The sequence below is a fragment of the Fomitopsis serialis genome (genome assembly GCF_022376445.1).
Source record: "Fomitopsis serialis strain Sig1Antser10 chromosome Unknown B0H18scaffold_42, whole genome shotgun sequence".
Lineage (NCBI taxonomy): Eukaryota > Fungi > Basidiomycota > Agaricomycetes > Polyporales > Fomitopsidaceae > Fomitopsis > Fomitopsis serialis.
In genome coordinates, this window is record NW_025955002.1 from 75,265 (window position 1) to 93,601 (window position 18,337).

General features: G+C 54.1%; 7 protein-coding genes across 7 annotated transcripts; 3 read left to right on the top strand and 4 right to left on the bottom strand.

Annotated features, from left to right (window-relative positions):
- Nucleotides 1-881: 881 nt before the first annotated feature.
- Nucleotides 882-2,086, top strand: B0H18DRAFT_1012628 (uncharacterized protein). Its single transcript, XM_048029056.1, has 3 exons — nt 882-1,119; nt 1,536-1,764; nt 1,824-2,086. Exons 1-2 carry the CDS (start codon nt 907-909, stop codon nt 1,686-1,688), a joined length of 366 nt encoding a protein of 121 aa, XP_047892348.1. The 5' UTR covers nt 882-906; the 3' UTR covers nt 1,689-1,764; nt 1,824-2,086.
- Nucleotides 2,087-2,375: 289 nt separating this feature from the next.
- B0H18DRAFT_437447 (amidase signature enzyme) lies at nt 2,376-4,522 on the top strand. The gene is made up of 7 exons (XM_048038099.1): nt 2,376-2,529; nt 2,576-3,181; nt 3,234-3,499; nt 3,552-3,639; nt 3,694-3,755; nt 3,804-4,159; nt 4,225-4,522. Exons 1-7 carry the CDS (start codon nt 2,498-2,500, stop codon nt 4,483-4,485), a joined length of 1,671 nt encoding a protein of 556 aa, XP_047892349.1. The 5' UTR covers nt 2,376-2,497; the 3' UTR covers nt 4,486-4,522.
- A 521-nt stretch (nt 4,523-5,043) lies between these two features.
- On the top strand, nt 5,044-8,700 carry B0H18DRAFT_437339 (glycoside hydrolase family 51 protein). Its single transcript, XM_048038098.1, has 26 exons — nt 5,044-5,485; nt 5,550-5,566; nt 5,630-5,638; nt 5,703-5,705; nt 5,757-5,784; nt 5,835-5,870; nt 5,927-6,088; nt 6,142-6,479; nt 6,532-6,585; nt 6,650-6,652; nt 6,706-6,803; nt 6,860-6,933; nt 6,985-7,055; nt 7,113-7,152; nt 7,204-7,271; nt 7,324-7,343; nt 7,398-7,456; nt 7,509-7,592; nt 7,647-7,687; nt 7,737-7,760; nt 7,809-7,979; nt 8,035-8,055; nt 8,108-8,130; nt 8,185-8,227; nt 8,276-8,389; nt 8,438-8,700. The coding sequence occupies exons 1-26, from the start codon at nt 5,356-5,358 to the stop codon at nt 8,663-8,665; spliced, it is 1,959 nt and encodes a 652-aa protein (XP_047892350.1). The 5' UTR covers nt 5,044-5,355; the 3' UTR covers nt 8,666-8,700.
- On the bottom strand, nt 8,700-11,895 carry B0H18DRAFT_437455 (uncharacterized protein). The gene is made up of 9 exons (XM_048038100.1): nt 11,620-11,895; nt 10,737-11,565; nt 10,471-10,683; nt 10,281-10,422; nt 9,935-10,225; nt 9,659-9,876; nt 9,242-9,588; nt 9,036-9,191; nt 8,700-8,987 (listed from the first exon to the last, which is right to left on the bottom strand). The coding sequence occupies exons 1-9, from the start codon at nt 11,712-11,714 to the stop codon at nt 8,735-8,737; spliced, it is 2,544 nt and encodes an 847-aa protein (XP_047892351.1). The 5' UTR covers nt 11,715-11,895; the 3' UTR covers nt 8,700-8,734.
- Nucleotides 11,896-12,187: 292 nt separating this feature from the next.
- On the bottom strand, nt 12,188-13,022 carry B0H18DRAFT_1012649 (uncharacterized protein). Its single transcript, XM_048029057.1, has 2 exons — nt 12,679-13,022; nt 12,188-12,332 (listed from the first exon to the last, which is right to left on the bottom strand). The coding sequence occupies exons 1-2, from the start codon at nt 12,980-12,982 to the stop codon at nt 12,295-12,297; spliced, it is 342 nt and encodes a 113-aa protein (XP_047892352.1). The 5' UTR covers nt 12,983-13,022; the 3' UTR covers nt 12,188-12,294.
- A 1,477-nt stretch (nt 13,023-14,499) lies between these two features.
- On the bottom strand, nt 14,500-15,971 carry B0H18DRAFT_437599 (uncharacterized protein). The gene is made up of 4 exons (XM_048038101.1): nt 15,724-15,971; nt 15,635-15,668; nt 15,169-15,578; nt 14,500-15,118 (listed from the first exon to the last, which is right to left on the bottom strand). Exons 1-4 carry the CDS (start codon nt 15,881-15,883, stop codon nt 14,577-14,579), a joined length of 1,146 nt encoding a protein of 381 aa, XP_047892353.1. The 5' UTR covers nt 15,884-15,971; the 3' UTR covers nt 14,500-14,576.
- A 505-nt stretch (nt 15,972-16,476) lies between these two features.
- Nucleotides 16,477-18,213, bottom strand: B0H18DRAFT_878157 (MFS general substrate transporter; the record flags this gene model as incomplete). The annotated part of the gene is made up of 6 exons (XM_048040604.1): nt 16,477-16,699; nt 16,774-17,048; nt 17,098-17,377; nt 17,428-17,542; nt 17,593-18,052; nt 18,103-18,213. 6 exons carry the CDS (start codon nt 18,211-18,213, stop codon nt 16,477-16,479), a joined length of 1,464 nt encoding a protein of 487 aa, XP_047892354.1.
- Between the last annotated feature and the right edge of the window lie 124 nt (nt 18,214-18,337).

Below are 18,337 nucleotides of genomic sequence, written 5' to 3' on the forward strand. Positions count from 1 at the left end.
ATCACAATGTTCGTATGCACAACATTGTGCCGACATACTATGACCATGAAGCATCATGTTATCATGTTCATGCACTGGACATTTCGAAGTTTTGGAGAGTGAACATTCCAAGGACATGTGTGATCATTGAAAGAACATGATTAAGAAGCAATGTTTTTACAATGTTATGACAGATGATGGCTTTCCGAACATTTGAAATGTTTGGCCTACGGACATGCGCAGGAAATATATTATGGTCGCGCTATGTTCTCGTGATGTTCCGGGTACGAACATAGCACCTGTTTTTTTAATGTTCTGGTCAGGAACACGCGGAAACCATACCTTGGGACAATCCGATGTTATCTCTCCGAACATGACACGCGCATTCGTCATGTTTGAGCCACGAACAGAGGGGCTGTTGTTGTAATGTTTGGAGGCCAGAACATTACAGGGACATACCGTATGAGCTAGCTATGTCCTGAGGGATAACACCGTGGGAACATATGTCATAAGTCGGAGGATGTTCGTAGAATGTTCGTACAACGACCACCGCGTCTTGCCCCCGGTGAGAGTATAGATAGGTCGGTAGCAGGTGAGTATAACTATACGACAGTACTAGTAGTCCTCCGAGTCCCTCAGCGCCTGGATTCTCGCGCCACCAACTTGTTGAATTTCTCACGACGAGACTCACGTGTCAATTACCGTCTCTTGCCTCCTCCCACCACCGTACAGCAGTACTACGCACCGTCTCATAGCCCCAGTACCACCGCTTTAGCCAAACCCTCCCTCTCTCCCTGTCGCTGCCGTCGTTAGACAGGACTCGAAGCACTTGCGACCATGGCGACCCAGCAAGTCAACCTCTCGATGTCTCAGCTTTCGCTGGATTCTAACGGCTCGGCCAGCGATGCGGAGGATTGGGACCGCTCCATGAACCTCGATACGCAGACACCCCGGAATTCTGTCGCGTTTCCTGGTGGGGAGGGAGGGGAGGCAGAGGTAGCGAGTGGACCTGGGCGAGGGCAAGATGGGCAGCCCAAGCGCACGCTGAGCGAGTTGTTGAAGCTGCATTCGGAGAAGGGGAAGGATGGGACGTTTAGTCCGGAGGAAGCGAGCAGAATAGCGGAAGTTCTTGGGCAATGGGTGAGTTCTTTCGATCGTTTCCGACGCGCCCCTATTGTACGGAGTTTTCGCGTTGCTCTTTCGCGCGAGCAGAAATGCACGCGTCTTTCGCGTGCTGCCGTCTCCCGGATCGCGTGGGCTTGCTCTTAGGGCACGACGTTCTGTTCTCTGTGCTGGTACATTGATTAATTCGAGCGTATGCGTCTCAACTAGACTCTTAGCGAGGACTGCTTCGCTTTCAAAATGCGTATTCAAGAGCGTCGGTTCGTGAGCGCTATTCACTGCGCACCCGCGTTTGCATGCGATTGCTGCAGTAATGTGGTCATATCCGCCCATTACATCCTATGAGATGGACGCTCATCGCGGCTGCTATCAGCCCTGTTCATATTCTTCCCTTGTCATTGATATCGGAACGGAGACTGACTGTCGCACCACAGATTAACTCAGGGCCATCGCCATACGAAGGCGAAGACGACTTCTTCGCACGGTCGCAAGACGACTCCGCGTTGGGAAAGCGGACGCCGTCAGCATCGTACGATACGACGGGCAGGCCAAGAGGGCAGAGCGAGAGCGTCATCTCCCAGTCATAACGCGCAGCACCTCTGCGCGGAGGCCGGTCCTCACGTTACCTAGAGAAAGATCAGGGCCTTGTCATCATCATCCTCGGTACGTCTTTCACCTTCGACTTGTTAGTGAGCGTTGGACTGACCTCTCGACCTCTCAAGCCCTTTGCGACATCCCACCACGATTGTATCACACCGACATTTACGACCTGCCACGACCTGTCACGACCTGCTACGACCTGCCACGCTTTCCCGCTTTCTGCTCGCTATCTATGTCTGTATCCTCATCACTCTCGCAACTGTACACTTCGTCTTCGCTATCGAACGACTAATCGCTTCGTGTTCGTGTACATATTGCCTCTAAACTGCAAAGCCTGTCAAAAGTCGCGTGCCTTGTGAAGTGCAGCAGACAGCTGTTGTCATTAACCGAGTATCTGTCTATGAAGCGTACTGAGGCATGTCTATTTCACGTTGGGTCTACGTGACTGACAGCACCGGAGCAGGCAGTGAGGAAGTTTGTAGACGACCTCCAAGACATTCTAGGCACAAGGCCACAACGGCAAGCGGCTAGAACGCGTCAAAATCTCGACTGCGTGAGTATCATTGGTGAGAGAGACTTCTATCGTTTCAGGAATAGCTCTCGTCAAAGTTTTCTTGACAGGGTACTCGTAATCGCTGCCCTGGAAGGAGGCGGGAAGCCGTAGAAGTGACCTCTCATGACCTACATTGCTTATCCGAACCTGGCCATGGGAAGCTACTCCACCCTTACTGCAGGATATATCGTCCATGCAACCTAGAAGCGAGCGCAGGCAGACCATCCCGCTCCTACGCGCACGATGTTCTCGTACCTCGCTCACCGCCGCGCTTGGTGAGTAGTGCAGTCGCATTATCAGATTGCGCCTAACACCACCCAGTTATGCCAAGCAGCAGGAGCGACGCGACCGCATCCAGAGCCTGTCTCCTGTGTACCAGGCGCCATTGACATCTATTGAGAAAAACATCCTCTCCAAGCCCGTCGCCGACATTGTCTCGAGCGTCCAAAGCGGCTCACTCAAGCCCAGCGACATCCTCCGCGCCTATGGAAAAGCCGCTTTAAAGGCGCACGCGGCGACGAACTGCCTCACCGAGATCTGCATCCCCGAGGCTGAGGAGTGGGCGAAGAACTGCAACACCAAGGGGCCCCTCGCGGGCATGCCCGTCAGCCTGAAGGACGAACACGCCATCGAGGGGTTCGACGCGACCGTGGGGTACTCCGCGTGGGTGGGCAAGAAGATGAAGAAGGACTCTGCGCTCGTGAGGCTGCTCCGCGCTGCGGGCGCCGTCCCGTACGTGAAGACGAACGTGCCGATCACGATGCTGTCGTTCGAGTGTGCGAACGAGGTGTTCGGGACGACGACGAACCCGCATGGGAAGGACTTCGCGCCGGGCGGGTCGTCGGGCGGTGAGGCGGCGCTGCTTGCGTGTGGTGGTTCGAGGATCGGGGTGGGCTCGGATGTCGCAGGTTCAGTCCGCATCCCGTCGTGCGTGGCCCGTCTTTTCCTCGCTTGACTACAGCATTGACGGCCCTGATAGACACTACTCTGGGACGTACACGATCAAGTCGTCGTCCTACCGGTTCCTCAAGTCGGGCAATGCACACTCCAGCATCCCTGGTGAGGAAGGCGTGCCCGTCTCGTTGTCTCCGATGACGCGGACCCTTGAGGACTTGGAGACGTTTTGGAAGGCCGTCATGAGTATGAAGCCATGGGAGTACGACCATGCGGTGCTTCCGATTCCTTGGCGCGATTTGGACCTCTCCAACCAGAAAGGGCTTCGTTGGGGCGTTATGTGGGACGATGGTCAGCATTAGGTCCGTCAGCAGAGCGACGAGGCTAACGTATGGGCGTTCAGGTGTCGCTGCTCCCTCCCCCGCTTGTCACCGTGCTCTGCATACTGTTGCCAAGACGTTGGAGGCTCGGGGTCATAAAGTGATATCCATGTTCGTCTTTTGGTAGAGTCGAACATTACATGCGGCTAACGAACTACGCGTTAGCACTCCACCAAGCCCGTATGAAGGTCTCAAACTCGCCGCTCTATTGCTCATGGCAGATGGCTGTATGTATGCGCTGACTTCAGATACATGCCGTATTCACCTCTTTGTAGGCAAATGCTGCATCGAACCGATTCGTACTGGCGAGTTCAACGACCCCGGGGTCGTCGAAGCCCTAGCGATGTTCCGCACTCCGCGTATAATCAAGAAACTATACGCGTGGTACCTCCGCTACATCAAGCGTGATCCACTCTATGCGGACCTGGTCGAGGTTTGGTCCGAGAAGACGGTGCCAGAGTATCTGGCGCTCGTTTCGCAACGAGAGGCGTACAGAGAACGCTGGTATGAGTTCATGAATGAACAGGACCTCGATTTCGTCCTGACAGTTCCAAATTCGCTGCCTGCGGTGCCGCACGGAGGTATGAAGGAGGGGTGGAAAGCATGCGGATATACGTTCCTGTGGAACCTGGTGCGTACTATGTCTTCCCTTCGTCATCATTTGCCCAATTGCTCACCGAGCATGTTGCTCGTCAGCTTGACTACACTGCAGGCATCATGCCGGTTACACATGTCGACCGTGTACGCGATGCCTTAGGTGCATTCAAGCCCAGGAATGCCATTGAGGCGGGCCAGTACCGCATGTACAACGCGGATAAAATGCATGGCTTGCCCGTGGGCGTCCAGGTCGTCGGAAGGAGACTCCAGGAGGAGAAAGTTCTGGAAGGGATGAAGATTATCCAAAATCTGCTGCGCGAGGATGGAAATGCGTACGTACCTCTTGATCTCATGGACTGAATGATGGGCCTTTGAACCGCTGCCGTATATGCGCTTCTTTGTTGTATAACTATGCCTCGCGAAGCACGCATCGGTCATTCGGAGCTTCTTGCCGCGTAACGTTCTTCTGGCGTTGACAAGTCACGTACAAGGTCGCCGTGACTGCGTTGCAGTGGCTCTATTCGCAACATGACATTCGAAAACGTCGAACTTAGGATGCGGCAATTCTCGCCTCGAAAAGGAGTCTTGAAGCGGAAAGACTGAAGCTGACCCATCTACTGAGTACCGTATTTGCGAGAATCCACGTCGTGGTGAGTGGCCCATGTATGTTCACATTCTCATATATGCAAGTAGTCTGGACTCACAATACGCTGTAGCATGCTATACTAGTGCTGTGCGAGCGTAACAGCATTGCGGCCATCCGGTCCGCGCCCGACTGTCGCGTCTTCTCCGCATTTACACATACAAATGCTCGCGAAATTGTGATCAACAAGACCGGCCGCGGATGCTATACATGTAGGAATCATGATGCGCAATGCGGGTCGAACCCAATTCATCTCATTTCAGGAGTCACAGGTTCACGCAGCCACACCGTCCTGCGCGGCCGCGGCCCGCGGCAAAATGTGAGTGCTGCAGTCTTCCCAGAGAGTGTGTCATGGGGCCTTCCCTCGGAAAGCGCAATTGTGGTTTTCTGACGACACGCAGGTCAGGACACGGTCACCAGAGGCCATCTATAGATACATCTGTGGGCATTCCGTAATGTAAGGTGACCGTTGCCCTCCGTTGCCTCATGCGATAGTCTGCTTCCGAGTCTGACCCGTGAAAATCTTGGTCACCGACCGCTTTCCCATATAAGCCAGCAGAACTGGTAGGCTTTAGCAGTGGAGAGCCATGGCATCGCTGGGTCTTCGTTTCTTCGGGATCGCTGCTCTTCTGGGCGGTCTGTACGTTCCGGTATGTCATGCCGTCACGACAGTTACCGTCAGTGCAACTGCAAGCCATACAATCCCCACGACACTCTGTAAGCTCTCGAAGCTTACATTCAGAACTTGGTATCGGGCTAGTACTAATTAGGCGTCACTCAGATGGCCAAATGTTTGAAGTAAGTCGCTCGTTCTCCGCGCCGTGCGCCATTCCTCATGATTGAGTTCCGCATCTCTCACAGGACATAAACGTAAGCAGATTCGTTACCTCCTCGCATTGTGCCTTGGGCCACTAACGTCGTACTTCGTTGCTAGCATGTAGGTCCAGCGTCACAATGTCCACAGTGAATTCACTGAGCCGTCTTGTAGAGCGGTGATGGCGGGTTGTATGCAGAATGTGAGCGTGCTCTTCTTCCACATCATGTTCCTGATTCGAGCATGATGTAGTGTTGCAGAACAGAGCCTTCCAGCAGGTTACCCCAGGTAAGCCAACAGCATAGAGACGTTGAATTAACGTGACTTGGACCACTATGCACTAGGCGATTCAAGCTCTCTGGATCCTTGGGTGGCTGTCAATGGAGCAGAACTCGAAGTCATCGCGGATACAGACCCAGTGTCCAGTGCACTTCCGAACTCCCTGCAGGTCACAATACCCTCTGATGCGACCGGCTCAGTGGGATTCAGTAACCCAGGCTATTGGGGTACCTATCAGTCTCACTCCCATCGCAGAGCGGCTCCTCATCGTTGTTTGTAGGCATCAAGGTGGACCCGTCCTGGACCTATAATGCGTCGCTGTACTATCGCTTCCCGTCAGAGTCCCCGTACTCCGGTACCCTCACTGTTGGCCTCGAGTCAGACACCGGAGAGGTTTTTGCCTCAAATTCCACGACCATCGACGGCTCGCAGACGTCGTGGGCGAACGTCTTCCTGACGCTGACGCCCTCGAGTTCTGCGTCGAACACAAACAACAGCTTCTTCGTCACCATCAACGGTTCGGAGGCGGCTGGCGAAATCGTGAATTTCGCCATGTTCTCGTTGTTCCCACCTACGTACAAGGACAGGCCGAACGGGATGCGTATTGACATTGCTGAGGTTCGACACGTGAATGGCGAGCGTGTTAACCATCGCTGAACTGTGTCGATAGACCTTGGCTGCAATGAAGCCCACCTTCTTCCGTTTCCCGGGCGGCAACAATATCGTACGTGTATTTGCTTAAGCCTCAGAACGCTGACATGCTTACGAGGCGATTGATGGGCTTGTAGGAGGTAGGTTGTAGAGCATTCGGTTCGTATTGCGATGAACACAACGTCAAAAATAGGGCCAATCTTTCGATACACGTTGGCAATGGAATGCGACTGTCGGCTCCCTCTTGGATAGACCGGGTCGCATGGGCGATTGGGGATATGCGAACACTGAGTGCATAACATCTCCGGCCAGCCTGTTGTGCTCACCAACTGAGGGGAGCTCTTCAGCGGTCTTGGTCTTCTCGAGTACTTGACGTTTTTCGAAGACGTTGGTATGGAACCCATCATGGCAGTCTGGGCAGGTCAGTGTGTGGTGCATAGACATACGGACACTAGCTCACTGGTGGTTCCAGGGTACTCCTTGAATGGAGAGAGCGAACCTGAAGACGCTCTCGCACCTTTCATTCAACAGGCCATTGACCAGGTGAGGCCAATGATACTCACCGATGGCACTGTTCCGTCTAACCGTTGATCTCCCTAGATTGAGTTCGTCGTAGGTGACCCCAGCACGAGCGACGCAGGTGAGAAAGAGATGTAATATGCGTCGGATGCGTGCTCAACGATAATTGTAGCGGCTCTGCGAGCTTCGTTGGGCCACCCGGAGCCGTTCTATCTCAACAATGTTGAGATCGGAAACGAGGTAATGGTTACATCTGCACAGGGTTTCGCACATTAACACTTGACCTATGTAGGACTTCTTTGCGTCCGATTCGTAAGCTTCGCCGGAATTCATAGGGGTTGGCATGAACTGACCGATGCAACGCAGGTATGTGTACAGATGGCCAGACTTTTACGGGAACCTCAGCGCAGCGTTCCCTGACCTGAGTGCGTCAATATCAATCTGTGTCTTCCGTATCAGTATTCTCAATCAATGTAGCTTTCATCGCAACGACATATCCCTTCGACCCCGTCATCTATCCCACGCCTCCGCATTACGATGTGCATGTCTACCAGACGCCAGGCAAGCATCCCGACGTCTGAAGTACAGATGTTTACTTACCTGCGCCGCGAACAGACTGGTTTATCGAGAACGCTTTCTACTACGATAGCTTTGAGGTGCGTCATGGGGGCCTGAGGTCTAATGTGAGACTCAACTTCGCTGTAGCGGAACGGTACAACATACTTCGAGGTCGGTCGAGCCGTGTGTAACTGGATTACCGCTGATTAAAGCGCTTAGGGAGAGTACGCGTCTATCTCAACCAATGCTAGCAATCTCTACGGAACTCCAGAAGAAGGAAGATTCTTGTATCCGACTATGCAGAGTTCGACAGCAGAAGCCGCCTTCATGACTGGCCTAGAGCGCAATAGTGACATTGTCTTCGCGGCTTCGTACGCGCCTCTTTTGCAAGTGTGTATTGCTCGAGCCGTAGTGCAGATCGTAGACTGACAAGATCCTGGAATAGCTCGCGAATGATTCCCAATGGGTGAGTGAGCTGGCTATCAGATCACTGTTCAAGATTCACAAACCATCCGCAGACACCCAATCTCGTCAACTATGAGTAAGCCACTCAATCGCTCCCCCACTTACATCCGAAGGCTGATGATCCGTCCAGCGCTGGAACAGTCTACCCGTCCACAAGCTATTACGTGCAGCAGGTAATTACAGGTCTGAGGTCTGGACGCCCATACTGACGTCAATGATAGCTATTCGCCGTGAACCTTGGTGACGAGTACATACCTAGCACGCTGCCTACGGAGGATGGTACACTATTTTGGACCATCTCGCGGAACTCTACTTCTGGAGACACCTTTATAAAGGTATGGATGACAGGCAATGTTCTAGCATCATCCCTGATCGCCTCCCAGATCGTCAATCCGGTGACAGATGAGCAAGATTTGCTGTTCGACTTGGCCTTCACCACTGTCGCGAGCTCGGGCACCCTGCAGCTCTTCCATGGTACTCAAAATGACAGCAACACGCCGACGACCCCAGATCTGATAACACCACAAACGAGCACGATCACGACAGGACAAGCGTTCAACTACACGGCGCCAGGCTACAGCGTCAGCGTCATAACAGTGAACGCGAGTTGATGACATGATCGGGAGACTTGAGCTGGTGGTACGAGGTGTATTAAGGGCTGTATGTACAGTAGTGCAGCATCAGTCCCATGACGAGATCATAGTGTCTTCGTCGTCATCCTGCGCTACGTCACCCATGTTCAGCTCGATAGCGCGCAAGTAGAACTTCATCTTCCACATATCACCTATGGTGAACCGCGTTTGATCGAACGCCAGGCCAAGATGCGGACCGGGCGATGGGCTAGCTCGTGGGCTGTCGGGCAGAGACGTAGTAGGAGGCATCCTTGGGTAACGAGCGGAGAAATGAGTGAGGAGGATGTTTTCTGCTTGCATGCTGGTCACAATCATTAGCAGACGCTCTGCTCGAAAAGAGAAGACCTACTCGGATGCAACCTTCATGGCTTGACTAAACGTGCTGTGGGCTTTATCATGAGCCATTTCTTCCTGGTCGTCGGCCATCGTGGCCTCATGGATTAGTAAGGTAGCGTTTTGCCCTGCTTCAACCAATTTATTTGAGGGCATAGTGTCGGCGGAAAATCTACAGACGAAGTGAATAGGACGAAGCAGAATGCTAAGCACGGGACGTACACGATACGCCAACCATCACGATGCTCGATGACGGTGCCGTAACATTTCGTCCTGTGTGCAACGTCCACGGTGGTGAAGCACTTCAAACCGAGAGCATTGTACATATTTTCAACATCTTGCTGAGTCTTTTCCTGCCTTCGCAACAAAATATGTTCGGGAATGTCTCTGCGCTGCTGTTCTTTGCTATTCTTTGGATTCCAACGAAGATGGTTTCCTGAGATCGCAATGACGCCGTTACCATCTGCCTGGTTCAAGCCGAGGTCTTCCAGCTCGGAATGTTCTTCAAGGTATATTATGTGTGAGGGAAGGCCAATGAAGTAAAGTGGCTGGGTCGGCGCTGGATCAAGCTCACCAACGAACAGGCATGTCAATACGCTTCGGAGATAACTGGACAGACCAGCGAATGGTGAAACTCACAAGTTTGCGCATGGCAAGGATCTTGCTAAGCCCCAAATGATGATCACCGTGCATGTGACTAGCAAAAATGCAACGAAGGTCCCTTAAAACCTCCCATACCCCTGTGACGGTGTCCTGACCGTCGTCGCCATATAAACGGGCGAGCTGACCCCATGTGCCCTCGCCCGCATCCAGCAGAATACTGCCGTGTCCTGGAATTCGGACAAGCGTACTTGACGCTGTGGACGTTGATGTAAGGCTGCAACCCAGATGACGACGCCAGTAGAGTAGACAAACCATTGCGATACAGGCTGGCTAGGGCGCTACAGGTCCCTAAGGGTACGATCTCAACGTTGTCGCCGGACCGCGGCTCTCGTCCAACTTCCTTCACTTTGGATATCTTCTTTTTCGCCTTGAGGAAAGCGCGGTGAACATCTTCGGGGACCCAGGTTCCTGCCCCTGCCTCTATGACAGGAGTGAAGAAATCGGGTTTGGCGAAAGGATCGATACAAGGCTCCCTAGCAGGCCTCAGCTCAACATGGCAGCTGTGGCGCAAATGTTCGACGCGGGCAGGAAGACCGGGAATAGCTATTGCGAAAGATGATTAGCAATTTTGTTACGTGACAACTCACACCATACATACATGACAGATCACGGCGAGGGCCTGGCCTATGTGTCGGAAGCGGAAACATGTCGGGATCAAGTAGACCCAGTCGCAGCTGGTTATACGCCGCCCGAGAGAAGACTACTCGATCGTCTCCGTGTTCTCGCGACGATACAACTTGCTGTGCGAAATGAGCAGATGACACCAATGTCTAAAACTGCGAACCTACATGTGTGTCTTCGGGGAAGCCTCTCATGAAGGCCTTGTAGCGTTCATCCTCCAGGACACCTTTGCCGCAAAGATGGTATACAACATGTACTACTGGTTCCCGAGGGTCCGTGGCCGGGTTCGAGTGGAACTCGGAGTAGAACGGATTCTGTGTGAATGACTTGACCACATCTGGGATATGCGAAGGAGTTGGGACGTCGAGCAATACCATGGCCTGGACAACGCTCAGCACATAATGAGAGCAGGTACGTACAGGGATTCGCTCACCCGTGGTATCTCAGGAGGTCCCATGCATTCCTCGGGCGTGACAGTACGCTCGATCTTATTGCCAGCACCGTCATCTACCATGAACTTCACCGTCTCTCCCTTGGTAAGTCGCGCCCGCTCAGGTCCCCTGGGTACCTGGAGTAGCTCTGCCTTTTCTCTGTCGAAGTGTCCTCTTCCAGTGGGCCCAACAAGCACATAACATAGCGTGGCCCTCCCTTCCGGTCCGTATGTGAAGCGGGGGAGCCGCCGCCCTCGGTCTGAACGTATGGCAGTGAATTTTGGTTGAGAGCTAGGCGCCGTCGAGGGCTGTCGGAGCGCAGGGGGTATGGGTAACCCTGCACGCAAGTAGTTCTCTCGCATTTTTTGCTCCCGGCGCGTTCGCTTGCGGATTGCAAACTCCTCCTCTGGTGTGAGCTCCGGGCCTTGCAACGGGAACATGCTGTTCACTATGAGTGTGCGCCACTTTTGCGGATCTGTGTCGCACAGAGTGTTGTAGTCGGGTGTGTCCGTATCCGCCGCGGCCTCTGCCTCGTCCGGATGAATGGCGTCCTCCGCAGTCGCGACGGACTCGTCCAATTCGTGATCTGACGCTGCTTTCGTAGGTGGTCGCTTGGAAGGGCCGGCAGGCGACGACGATCGCTTGCGTTTCGCAGGAATGGACGGCCCTGCCTCGGAAGGCGATTTCTCATCCGTAGGCTCGGTAGTCGCGTGTTCGGCATGGATAGGGAAGGCGTAGACCGTGATGCGATCGTCAACAAACACCGGGGCCGGCGTCGCATCTTCAACAGTCGATGAGGGCACCTCCGTGTGCTTCAACTCCATGCTTGAGCTGTAGTACTGATTGAGACATTGGGTTTCAGTCGAAGACATGAATCAGACGAACCGCATAACGGCCATGCGCCTCGAGGCCAAGAAGTGTAGCAGACCGGTTGGACCCGTGACGGTCACTCTCTTGTTTCCGGAATCAGCGAAAGTCATCAAGAGGCCTGTGAAAGGTTGTCAGCACGCCACAGAGATTATTTGTCGTGGAAAAGAAGTTAACATGAAATGCAACAGTCCCCTTACGTGTGTCACCAGTATCGCAAATATGGTCTGTCAGGACATAACGGCATATGTAGTTAAGCCTGATATGATGGGCACCCATCGCACACTGAGGTGGATTGGGTCGCACTCGATGATCTCATTGCACCGGCGTTGCCAATGCAGCGGAAAGATACTAGCTGATACTCAGCTCGAGATGCACAACCAGCGCAGGACAACATGGTCATGAACCGCGAGGGGATATGGAGGCTCGACCCACACTCCAGTGTCTAGGCTGATAGCTGATTCCGCATTGCTAGATGTATTCGCACAGGCGGATGACATCAGGCCTCGGGTTGACCTTTTCTTCACGCAAGGGGCAACCTCAGCCAAAACCTCGGTCTGATACAGTCCTCAAGACTGGTCGTTGTGGCAGAAACACCAAATAGATACCAAGACCAACTGACTCCGCCTGTGTGCACGTCTGACAGAATGAACTAGAACGAGGAGAACGTCACCCGGGACGAGGCAATTTGAGCTATCCTGCACAGCGGGCGGAGCACGGACAGAAAGCCACTGTCAGAAAGCCACCGTCAGAAGACCTGATGTGACATTTGAAACAATGCAGAGCGAACAATGGCTGTTTCCATATTGTTAGGCCCTACGAATCACGACGGCATGCGTCAAGAGCCTTGGTGAGAGCACCAGGGTGTCTCAGACGACGTGAGTCTCTGACGGAGACCTATTTCGACTTTGGACCGAATAGGTCAACCCACCCGGAGCCTGCAAGTGTTCGACGCGTTCTTTCAATGATACACGGCATATGCATAGAAAAGACGACGTTTGAGAACGTCATCGACACCTCAGGCTTTGAGGACGTAGTAGGTGCCTCATAGACAAACGTAGAAGTCGTATTGCTCACCTGGCAGCCCATTAGCCCGCTGCGACGTCGCCGACGTCACGAAGACGGCGCTGATCTTCTTCCAGCCGCGGTTGCCATGAGCCCATGCTCTGGTCAAGCTTTCTCCCGCATTGAAGAGGTACTTGGCATCGTTAAATGTGACGAGGACACTGGGATCTGTGTCGGACGTAGCAGACGTGAGGACTGTGGCGGACCAGTTCATTTGGGTTGCACCGAAGCTTTGACGAGTAGCTGAAGAATGAAATGACTTGAGATGACTAGATATACAACGTCTGGCTGTCGAACATATTGACCCAGGAAACATGCAAGGGAGGAGCTGCAAGCCTGGTGGCTGAACGCAATTCTGGACGCCGACGCGCGCAGGAATCTGAAAGCAAATCTTGCTCTCCGGCTGTTTCCGGCCATCCCATTTTGGGAAAGGCAGTCGTTGAATGGCTCACACCAGGAACAATACTTCTGAATTGGTTGTCGAACATACGATGAACAACGCTCCTGGTTGGAGAACCGTTTCGGAGCATGTTTGAAGTCCGAAGGTATGCCGAAGATACGAAGGATATTCGACGAACATCGCCACAATTACCCAAAAAGGAAATTCGTCGACCGAAAATATAACATCTTCGTCAATCTTTTGGATCCCAAATGTGCTCCGAAACGGTTCTCCACAAGGAGCGATTTCCGTTGCATGTTCGACAGTCGACTCGGAAGTGCTGTTCCCGGTGTCATGACCGAATGCAACCGACGACGCAAGCGTAGTCGCCAGGGAACGAAAGGCGAGTACATGCATTGTCAAGGGACCTGTAGAGCCGCACAAATATTGGGAACGGGAAGTCTAGGTCGCTGAGTGCGTGGTGGCGTGTCTCAATCCGGGGCCCGCCCCGGTCGAGACTTCACGTACTTGACCGTGACCCTCGATGCCTAGACTTGCGTGTAACAATCAGGCTGTGACTTGCCATCAGGTGTAGAGACAACCCTAAGGGCCTAACATCGGAGACCTGCCATAGAACAGTCATGCCAACGATTTCCGCAGCACTACCCTGACGATTCTTCGGAAAGCCTACGAAGCGAAGACAATTGAAGTTGAATCGGCATGTACTCCCATGCATACTTATTGGCCCTAAAATCTAACCGAGGACCAATCTAGCTGAAGAATGAGCGTGCAATTGGACACGCCAGCCTCATTGACACTAATGTACTAGGACGGCCCACCCCGCCAGCTGAGTCTTGCAAGGCTCAATCCTTCCAAGCACCTGAGATCAGCTACGGCGGACGCATCATATGAATATTATACTCGCCGAAGTACGTCCCGCCGATACTGAACGTCACTGAACCTTTGAACATCGAAAATATGAATATACTCACACGATATGTATAGGGCGCCCGGGCCTCGCATAACAACTGAGGCGCTGATATACTTACTTGTCAGTCTACCATGAAACCTAACAACATGCAAGGCAAAGTGTATGCGCTCACTGCCCGTAGCCCCGTTGCAAGCGTGAAAGGAAAGAGAAGAACATCAGGCGCGGCACGTCCGCGCTGACTATTCGCGGTCAGCATTGGGACTGTACAGATGTGTAGCAATGCCAAGGAAGGTGTCACGAACGCACTGCTGACTCGACTACTTCATTGTCAACAGGACGAGATGCCTTCGCGGCAGCAACACAGGTCCCGTCATGCTGGCAGCCGTCTCTTGCCAGACCAAGTATTGCCGCTGCCAGGAGGGTCGCTGGTGGTCGCAGTCGTGTGAGATCATGAGTCGTGGTCTGACTGAGTACTGAGTTACCCAGCCAGGTTAGAGAATCCAATATGATCACCAATACAAATCCACAGAAACGCGGATCAATATAAGGGTCTCGGCACTATATTAGTAGGAGTCCTGACGTCTTGCCAATGTCCGAATATTAGAGTAGGTAGCCGACGATGCCCAGAACACCAGCAGCAGCCAACCCACGGCTCACCACAGCACCAGTAGCGCCGCTGCTCGAGCCACCGGTCGACGAAGCGCCTCCCGCCGAGCCCGTCGCGCTTCCCGACGCTCCAGCAGAGCCAGAGTGGCTGCCCGTCGCGCTCGCACCCGCAGAGCTCGCCGGGGCGACTGAGGCGACGGCCTGAACCTTCGTCCACGCCGCAGCGGTATTCGCGGAGACGTCGCCCTCGGTGTACGGGAAGAAGTAGAGGTTGCCAGAGCTGTCGAGCTGCACGAGCGCGTTGATCGAGGCGGCGTAGACCGAGTTGGCATCCTTGGAAGTCGGGCCCGTGTACGAGGTGGTCGAGTTGTTCTCGACGTTGATTACGTACGTCGCCGAGCCGTCGTCGGGGATGAAAGCGAACTCCTGCTGCACACCCTCGCTCTGGAAGAACGAGGCCGTCTTCCCGTGTGCCGCCGGGAAAGAGTTGCCGCTCGAAGCGGGGTACGACTGTGCGTCGGGCTGGAAGTACGAGTCTGAAGCAGGACTGAGCCACGAGCGATAGCATACTCAAAGGCCCACTCACAGTGAATGACGAAGATCTTGGCATCGCCGGCGGATACGTTCGGAACATCGAGGAAGTGAATGTGGTTCTGGGCAAGCGCCATCACAGGCTTCGTGTAGCTGGACGGGAAGGGGTCCGTCTCAACGTCAGTCCACGAGAGTGCGGAGGAGTTGGCTTTCGTCTCGGAGCCCATGTTGAGGAAAAAGAGGTCGGTGCCAGAGATGGCATAGAATACGTTCGTGTCGTGGTCGAGGACGGCAACAAAGTTGGACGGATCAAACTTGCCAGTCGTGACGGACTGTGTGGACCACGACTTCTTGGCGGCATCGTAAATGTAGACCGCCGAAGCGTCGGAGGAGTCGCCGTTCATCACGTAAACGGCGTTGTAGTACTGCGAGAGGTAGCAGGTCGTGTTGGAGCCGTCAAACGACCTATGGGGCGGTACCGTCAGGTCCTATGCCTCCAAGAGTGATAGGCATGCACTCACGGACGTCCAGAGGTAGTGATGTCGGTAGCGCTACCTATCCAATAGCTATTCTGAGAGACTGTATATCAGAGAAAACCTTGCTTGCCCACCACTCGACCAGGAGCCTTGAGTTCCTGCATTCCAGTCTTTTCCGTCGAGACCGAAGACGAGAAGATTGAAACTCGCGTCGAATGATACACAAGGCGAAGCCTGCGCAACCTTGGTGGCCGCAAGAGCAAAAAGAGAGACGAGGGTCGGGAGCCGGAACATGGTGGGGGTATGAGGCGAGGAAAATGAAAGGACGACAACGAGGAGCAAGCGGGGAAACCGCTGGGAACGCGGTCGACGAGGCAAGCCCGTCGCTTATGTAATCACCAGAGCTAAATATAGCCCAGGTCCATCTAGCGCTGCCACATGTTTCCGAGTCTCCTTCAGACCTACTTAAGCCTTCCCTCGAGACTGACGCGGACGCCTGCAAGAGCCAGTGACAATCTGCACGATCCCACGTTATTGGAAGTAGACGAGAATCAACTTGTAGATTGCGACAGATGCTGGGTCGACACGGATCGTCGAGGGGAACGAACAGGTCATTCTCTGCATTTTTGTGGTTTGTCGCAGCCGGACACAAGTAGTACTGGCACTCGCTGTACACAGAGGGGAACTATGCGTATCCTGACCGGGCTTGAGGACACGAAACTTTCTGACTCTTGGCTACGTTCCGACGGAATGATCAATTACAAAGTAAGCTACACTGCCAATTTGTGTCTACAGTAATTCATACAACATCGCACGTCGTCTAACGTACCGCTCACGAGACAAGTTTATACATTCTAGACCATATCCATTGTCATCCGAAACAGTCTTCAAGTTTGCGCGTACTGGCTCCTCGCCCGAATCCTGTGCCCATACCGATACAAGACAAACGGGATCGGAATCATCGCAATACTGATGCCTCCCAGAATGGAGCATGCCTGGCCGACTCCCTCGTTGTCGAAGAACGCAGTCGAGAATAACGGAAACCCGGCGCCGACCGAAGCACGGAACAAGTCATTGCCAGCCAGGACTGACGCCGCGTACTTGGGGTAGCTGCAACACAGAATCGACGTGAGTTTTTGGCACACTGATGAGCAGAGTCAGGCCGTTGACGCCTGTTGACGCACCAATCTTGCAGGTAGTTCAATCCCGATTGGAAGAGCAGGAACGTTCCGATGGAAAAGAACGAGCTGCCGATGATAGGCACGATCCACGGAATACTCGATGCGCTCGTCCATCCGAACCAGAACAGGCTGATCGGTAAGAAGAACGCACCCAGCATTGCGGGCGGCAGCCTGTCCTCGGGCGTGAACACTTGCCCCGGCCTAAACCTGGGTTTGATATACAGAATGGTGTACGGCACGAAGCAAATGTACACGACGACAGCGCCGATGAATAGACCCTGTAAGCAAATCAGCACATTCGACGGAGATGACAATGTAAAACGTTACCATGAAGGCAAGGCCATTCTCCCCCAGATTGAAACCGTGCTTCTCGACAAAGACGACCTCGAACGACTGGATGAAGATGTACAAGATCCCGTAGACGAGCATGATGTACAGGTTCCAGCTCGCCACGATCGGCTCCCGGAAGCTGAGCACGAACGGCCGGACAAGCGTCATCTTGGCGATCTCGCCGATCGTCATTTCCTCGCTTTCGATCTCTCCATCCGACTTGATGTCCTTGTTGCCCGTCAGGCGGCGGAGGCGGACCGCACGGCGGTACAGAATGCTGCAGACAGGGTCAGACAACCCACGGGCTGGACATGCAAGGGTCCTTACGCTGAGGAACTGGTCTCCGGCAACAGCACGAACAGAAACGCTAGGGCAGCCCCGCTCAGCCAGAGCAGCGGCCAGATCGTCCACCGCCACCCGTTTGCCTGCGCAGCGAAGCCACCTAGTCGCATGGTGAATATCCGCTCGACGATGCGCAGGGCTGGTACGCACCGACCACAGGACCCAGCACTGGTCCACAAATCGCCGCCAGACCCCACAGGCCGATCACAATTGCGCGGTCGTCCGGGCCCCACATGTCCGCAAGGCTCGCGCCCCCAGTGGCCAGCGGCGGGCTGCCTACGAAGCCCGCGAGGAACCGCAGCGGGAGCAACGCACCGAGGTTGTCGCATAGCGCGGTCGGCACTTGCAAGACCACGAAGATCGTGAGTGAGGCGATGTACACGGACGTTCGCCCGAACTGCGGAATCTCGGAGAGCGGCGAGAGGAACATGGGCCCAACCCCGTAGCCGAGGACGAAGAGCGTGAGGCCGAGCGTTGCGGCGACGGGCGAGACACCAAACTGCATCGAGATAAGCTCCGTCCCTGGCGAGTAAATGGCGGAGCCGATGTAGATCGAGAAGGTGATGAAGCAGATGTCGAACGTGACGAAGCACCGTTTGGCGAGGCTCCACTGCAGGACGGTCAGTGTACTGAAACAACAACACGGCGAAGTTGACTCACGTTCATAGGATTTTCTGGGTCATCCGGCCCGTACCAGTCGACGAGGGTTGCCTGTAGCTTCTCATCCTTGACCTCGTCTGCCTCGTTCTGCTGGACCTCGGGAGGCAGCATGCCCTCCTCTGGGTCCGTCTCCTTCTTCGGGCGAAGGGCACTCTGGTTGGCGACATCTCTGTCTACTAGGGTGCTGCGATCGCTCGGGCGCGACTGGTCCGAAGTTCTCGACTGGGCAGAATTC

Bases quoted from the DNA above. Each gene is read 5' to 3' on its own strand.
- B0H18DRAFT_437447 (XM_048038099.1), top strand. From the start codon at position 2,498: ATGTTCTCGTACCTCGCTCACCGCCGCGCTTG. The intron at 3,182-3,233 runs GTGCGTGGCCCG...CGGCCCTGATAG, and splicing joins GGTTCAGTCCGCATCCCGTC to ACACTACTCTGGGACGTACA. The intron at 4,160-4,224 runs GTGCGTACTATG...GTTGCTCGTCAG, and splicing joins ATACGTTCCTGTGGAACCTG to CTTGACTACACTGCAGGCAT.
- B0H18DRAFT_437339 (XM_048038098.1), top strand. From the start codon at position 5,356: ATGGCATCGCTGGGTCTTCGTTTCTTCGGGATCGCTGCTCTTCTGGGC. The intron at 8,131-8,184 runs GTAAGCCACTCA...TGATCCGTCCAG, and splicing joins CCCAATCTCGTCAACTATGA to CGCTGGAACAGTCTACCCGT. The intron at 8,228-8,275 runs GTAATTACAGGT...CGTCAATGATAG, and splicing joins CAAGCTATTACGTGCAGCAG to CTATTCGCCGTGAACCTTGG.
- B0H18DRAFT_1012628 (XM_048029056.1), top strand. From the start codon at position 907: ATGAACCTCGATACGCAGACACCCCGGAATTCTGTCGCGTTTCCTGGT. The intron at 1,120-1,535 runs GTGAGTTCTTTC...GTCGCACCACAG, and splicing joins CGGAAGTTCTTGGGCAATGG to ATTAACTCAGGGCCATCGCC.
- B0H18DRAFT_1012649 (XM_048029057.1), bottom strand. From the start codon at position 12,982: ATGTTTCCTGGGTCAATATGTTCGACAGCCAGACGTTGTATATCTAGT. The intron at 12,333-12,678 runs GTGAGCAATACG...GCTTTCTGACAG, and splicing joins GCGGGCTAATGGGCTGCCAG to TGGCTTTCTGTCCGTGCTCC.
- B0H18DRAFT_437599 (XM_048038101.1), bottom strand. From the start codon at position 15,883: ATGTTCCGGCTCCCGACCCTCGTCTCTCTTTTTGCTCTTGCGGCCACC. The intron at 15,669-15,723 runs GTGGGCAAGCAA...GCTATTGGATAG, and splicing joins TCAAGGCTCCTGGTCGAGTG to GTAGCGCTACCGACATCACT. The intron at 15,579-15,634 runs GTGAGTGCATGC...ACCGCCCCATAG, and splicing joins ATCACTACCTCTGGACGTCC to GTCGTTTGACGGCTCCAACA.
- B0H18DRAFT_437455 (XM_048038100.1), bottom strand. From the start codon at position 11,714: ATGACTTTCGCTGATTCCGGAAACAAGAGAGTGACCGTCACGGGTCCA. The intron at 9,877-9,934 runs GTTTGTCTACTC...CAACGTCCACAG, and splicing joins AGCCAGCCTGTATCGCAATG to CGTCAAGTACGCTTGTCCGA. The intron at 9,589-9,658 runs GTGAGTTTCACC...TTCGTTGGTGAG, and splicing joins TCCTTGCCATGCGCAAACTT to CTTGATCCAGCGCCGACCCA.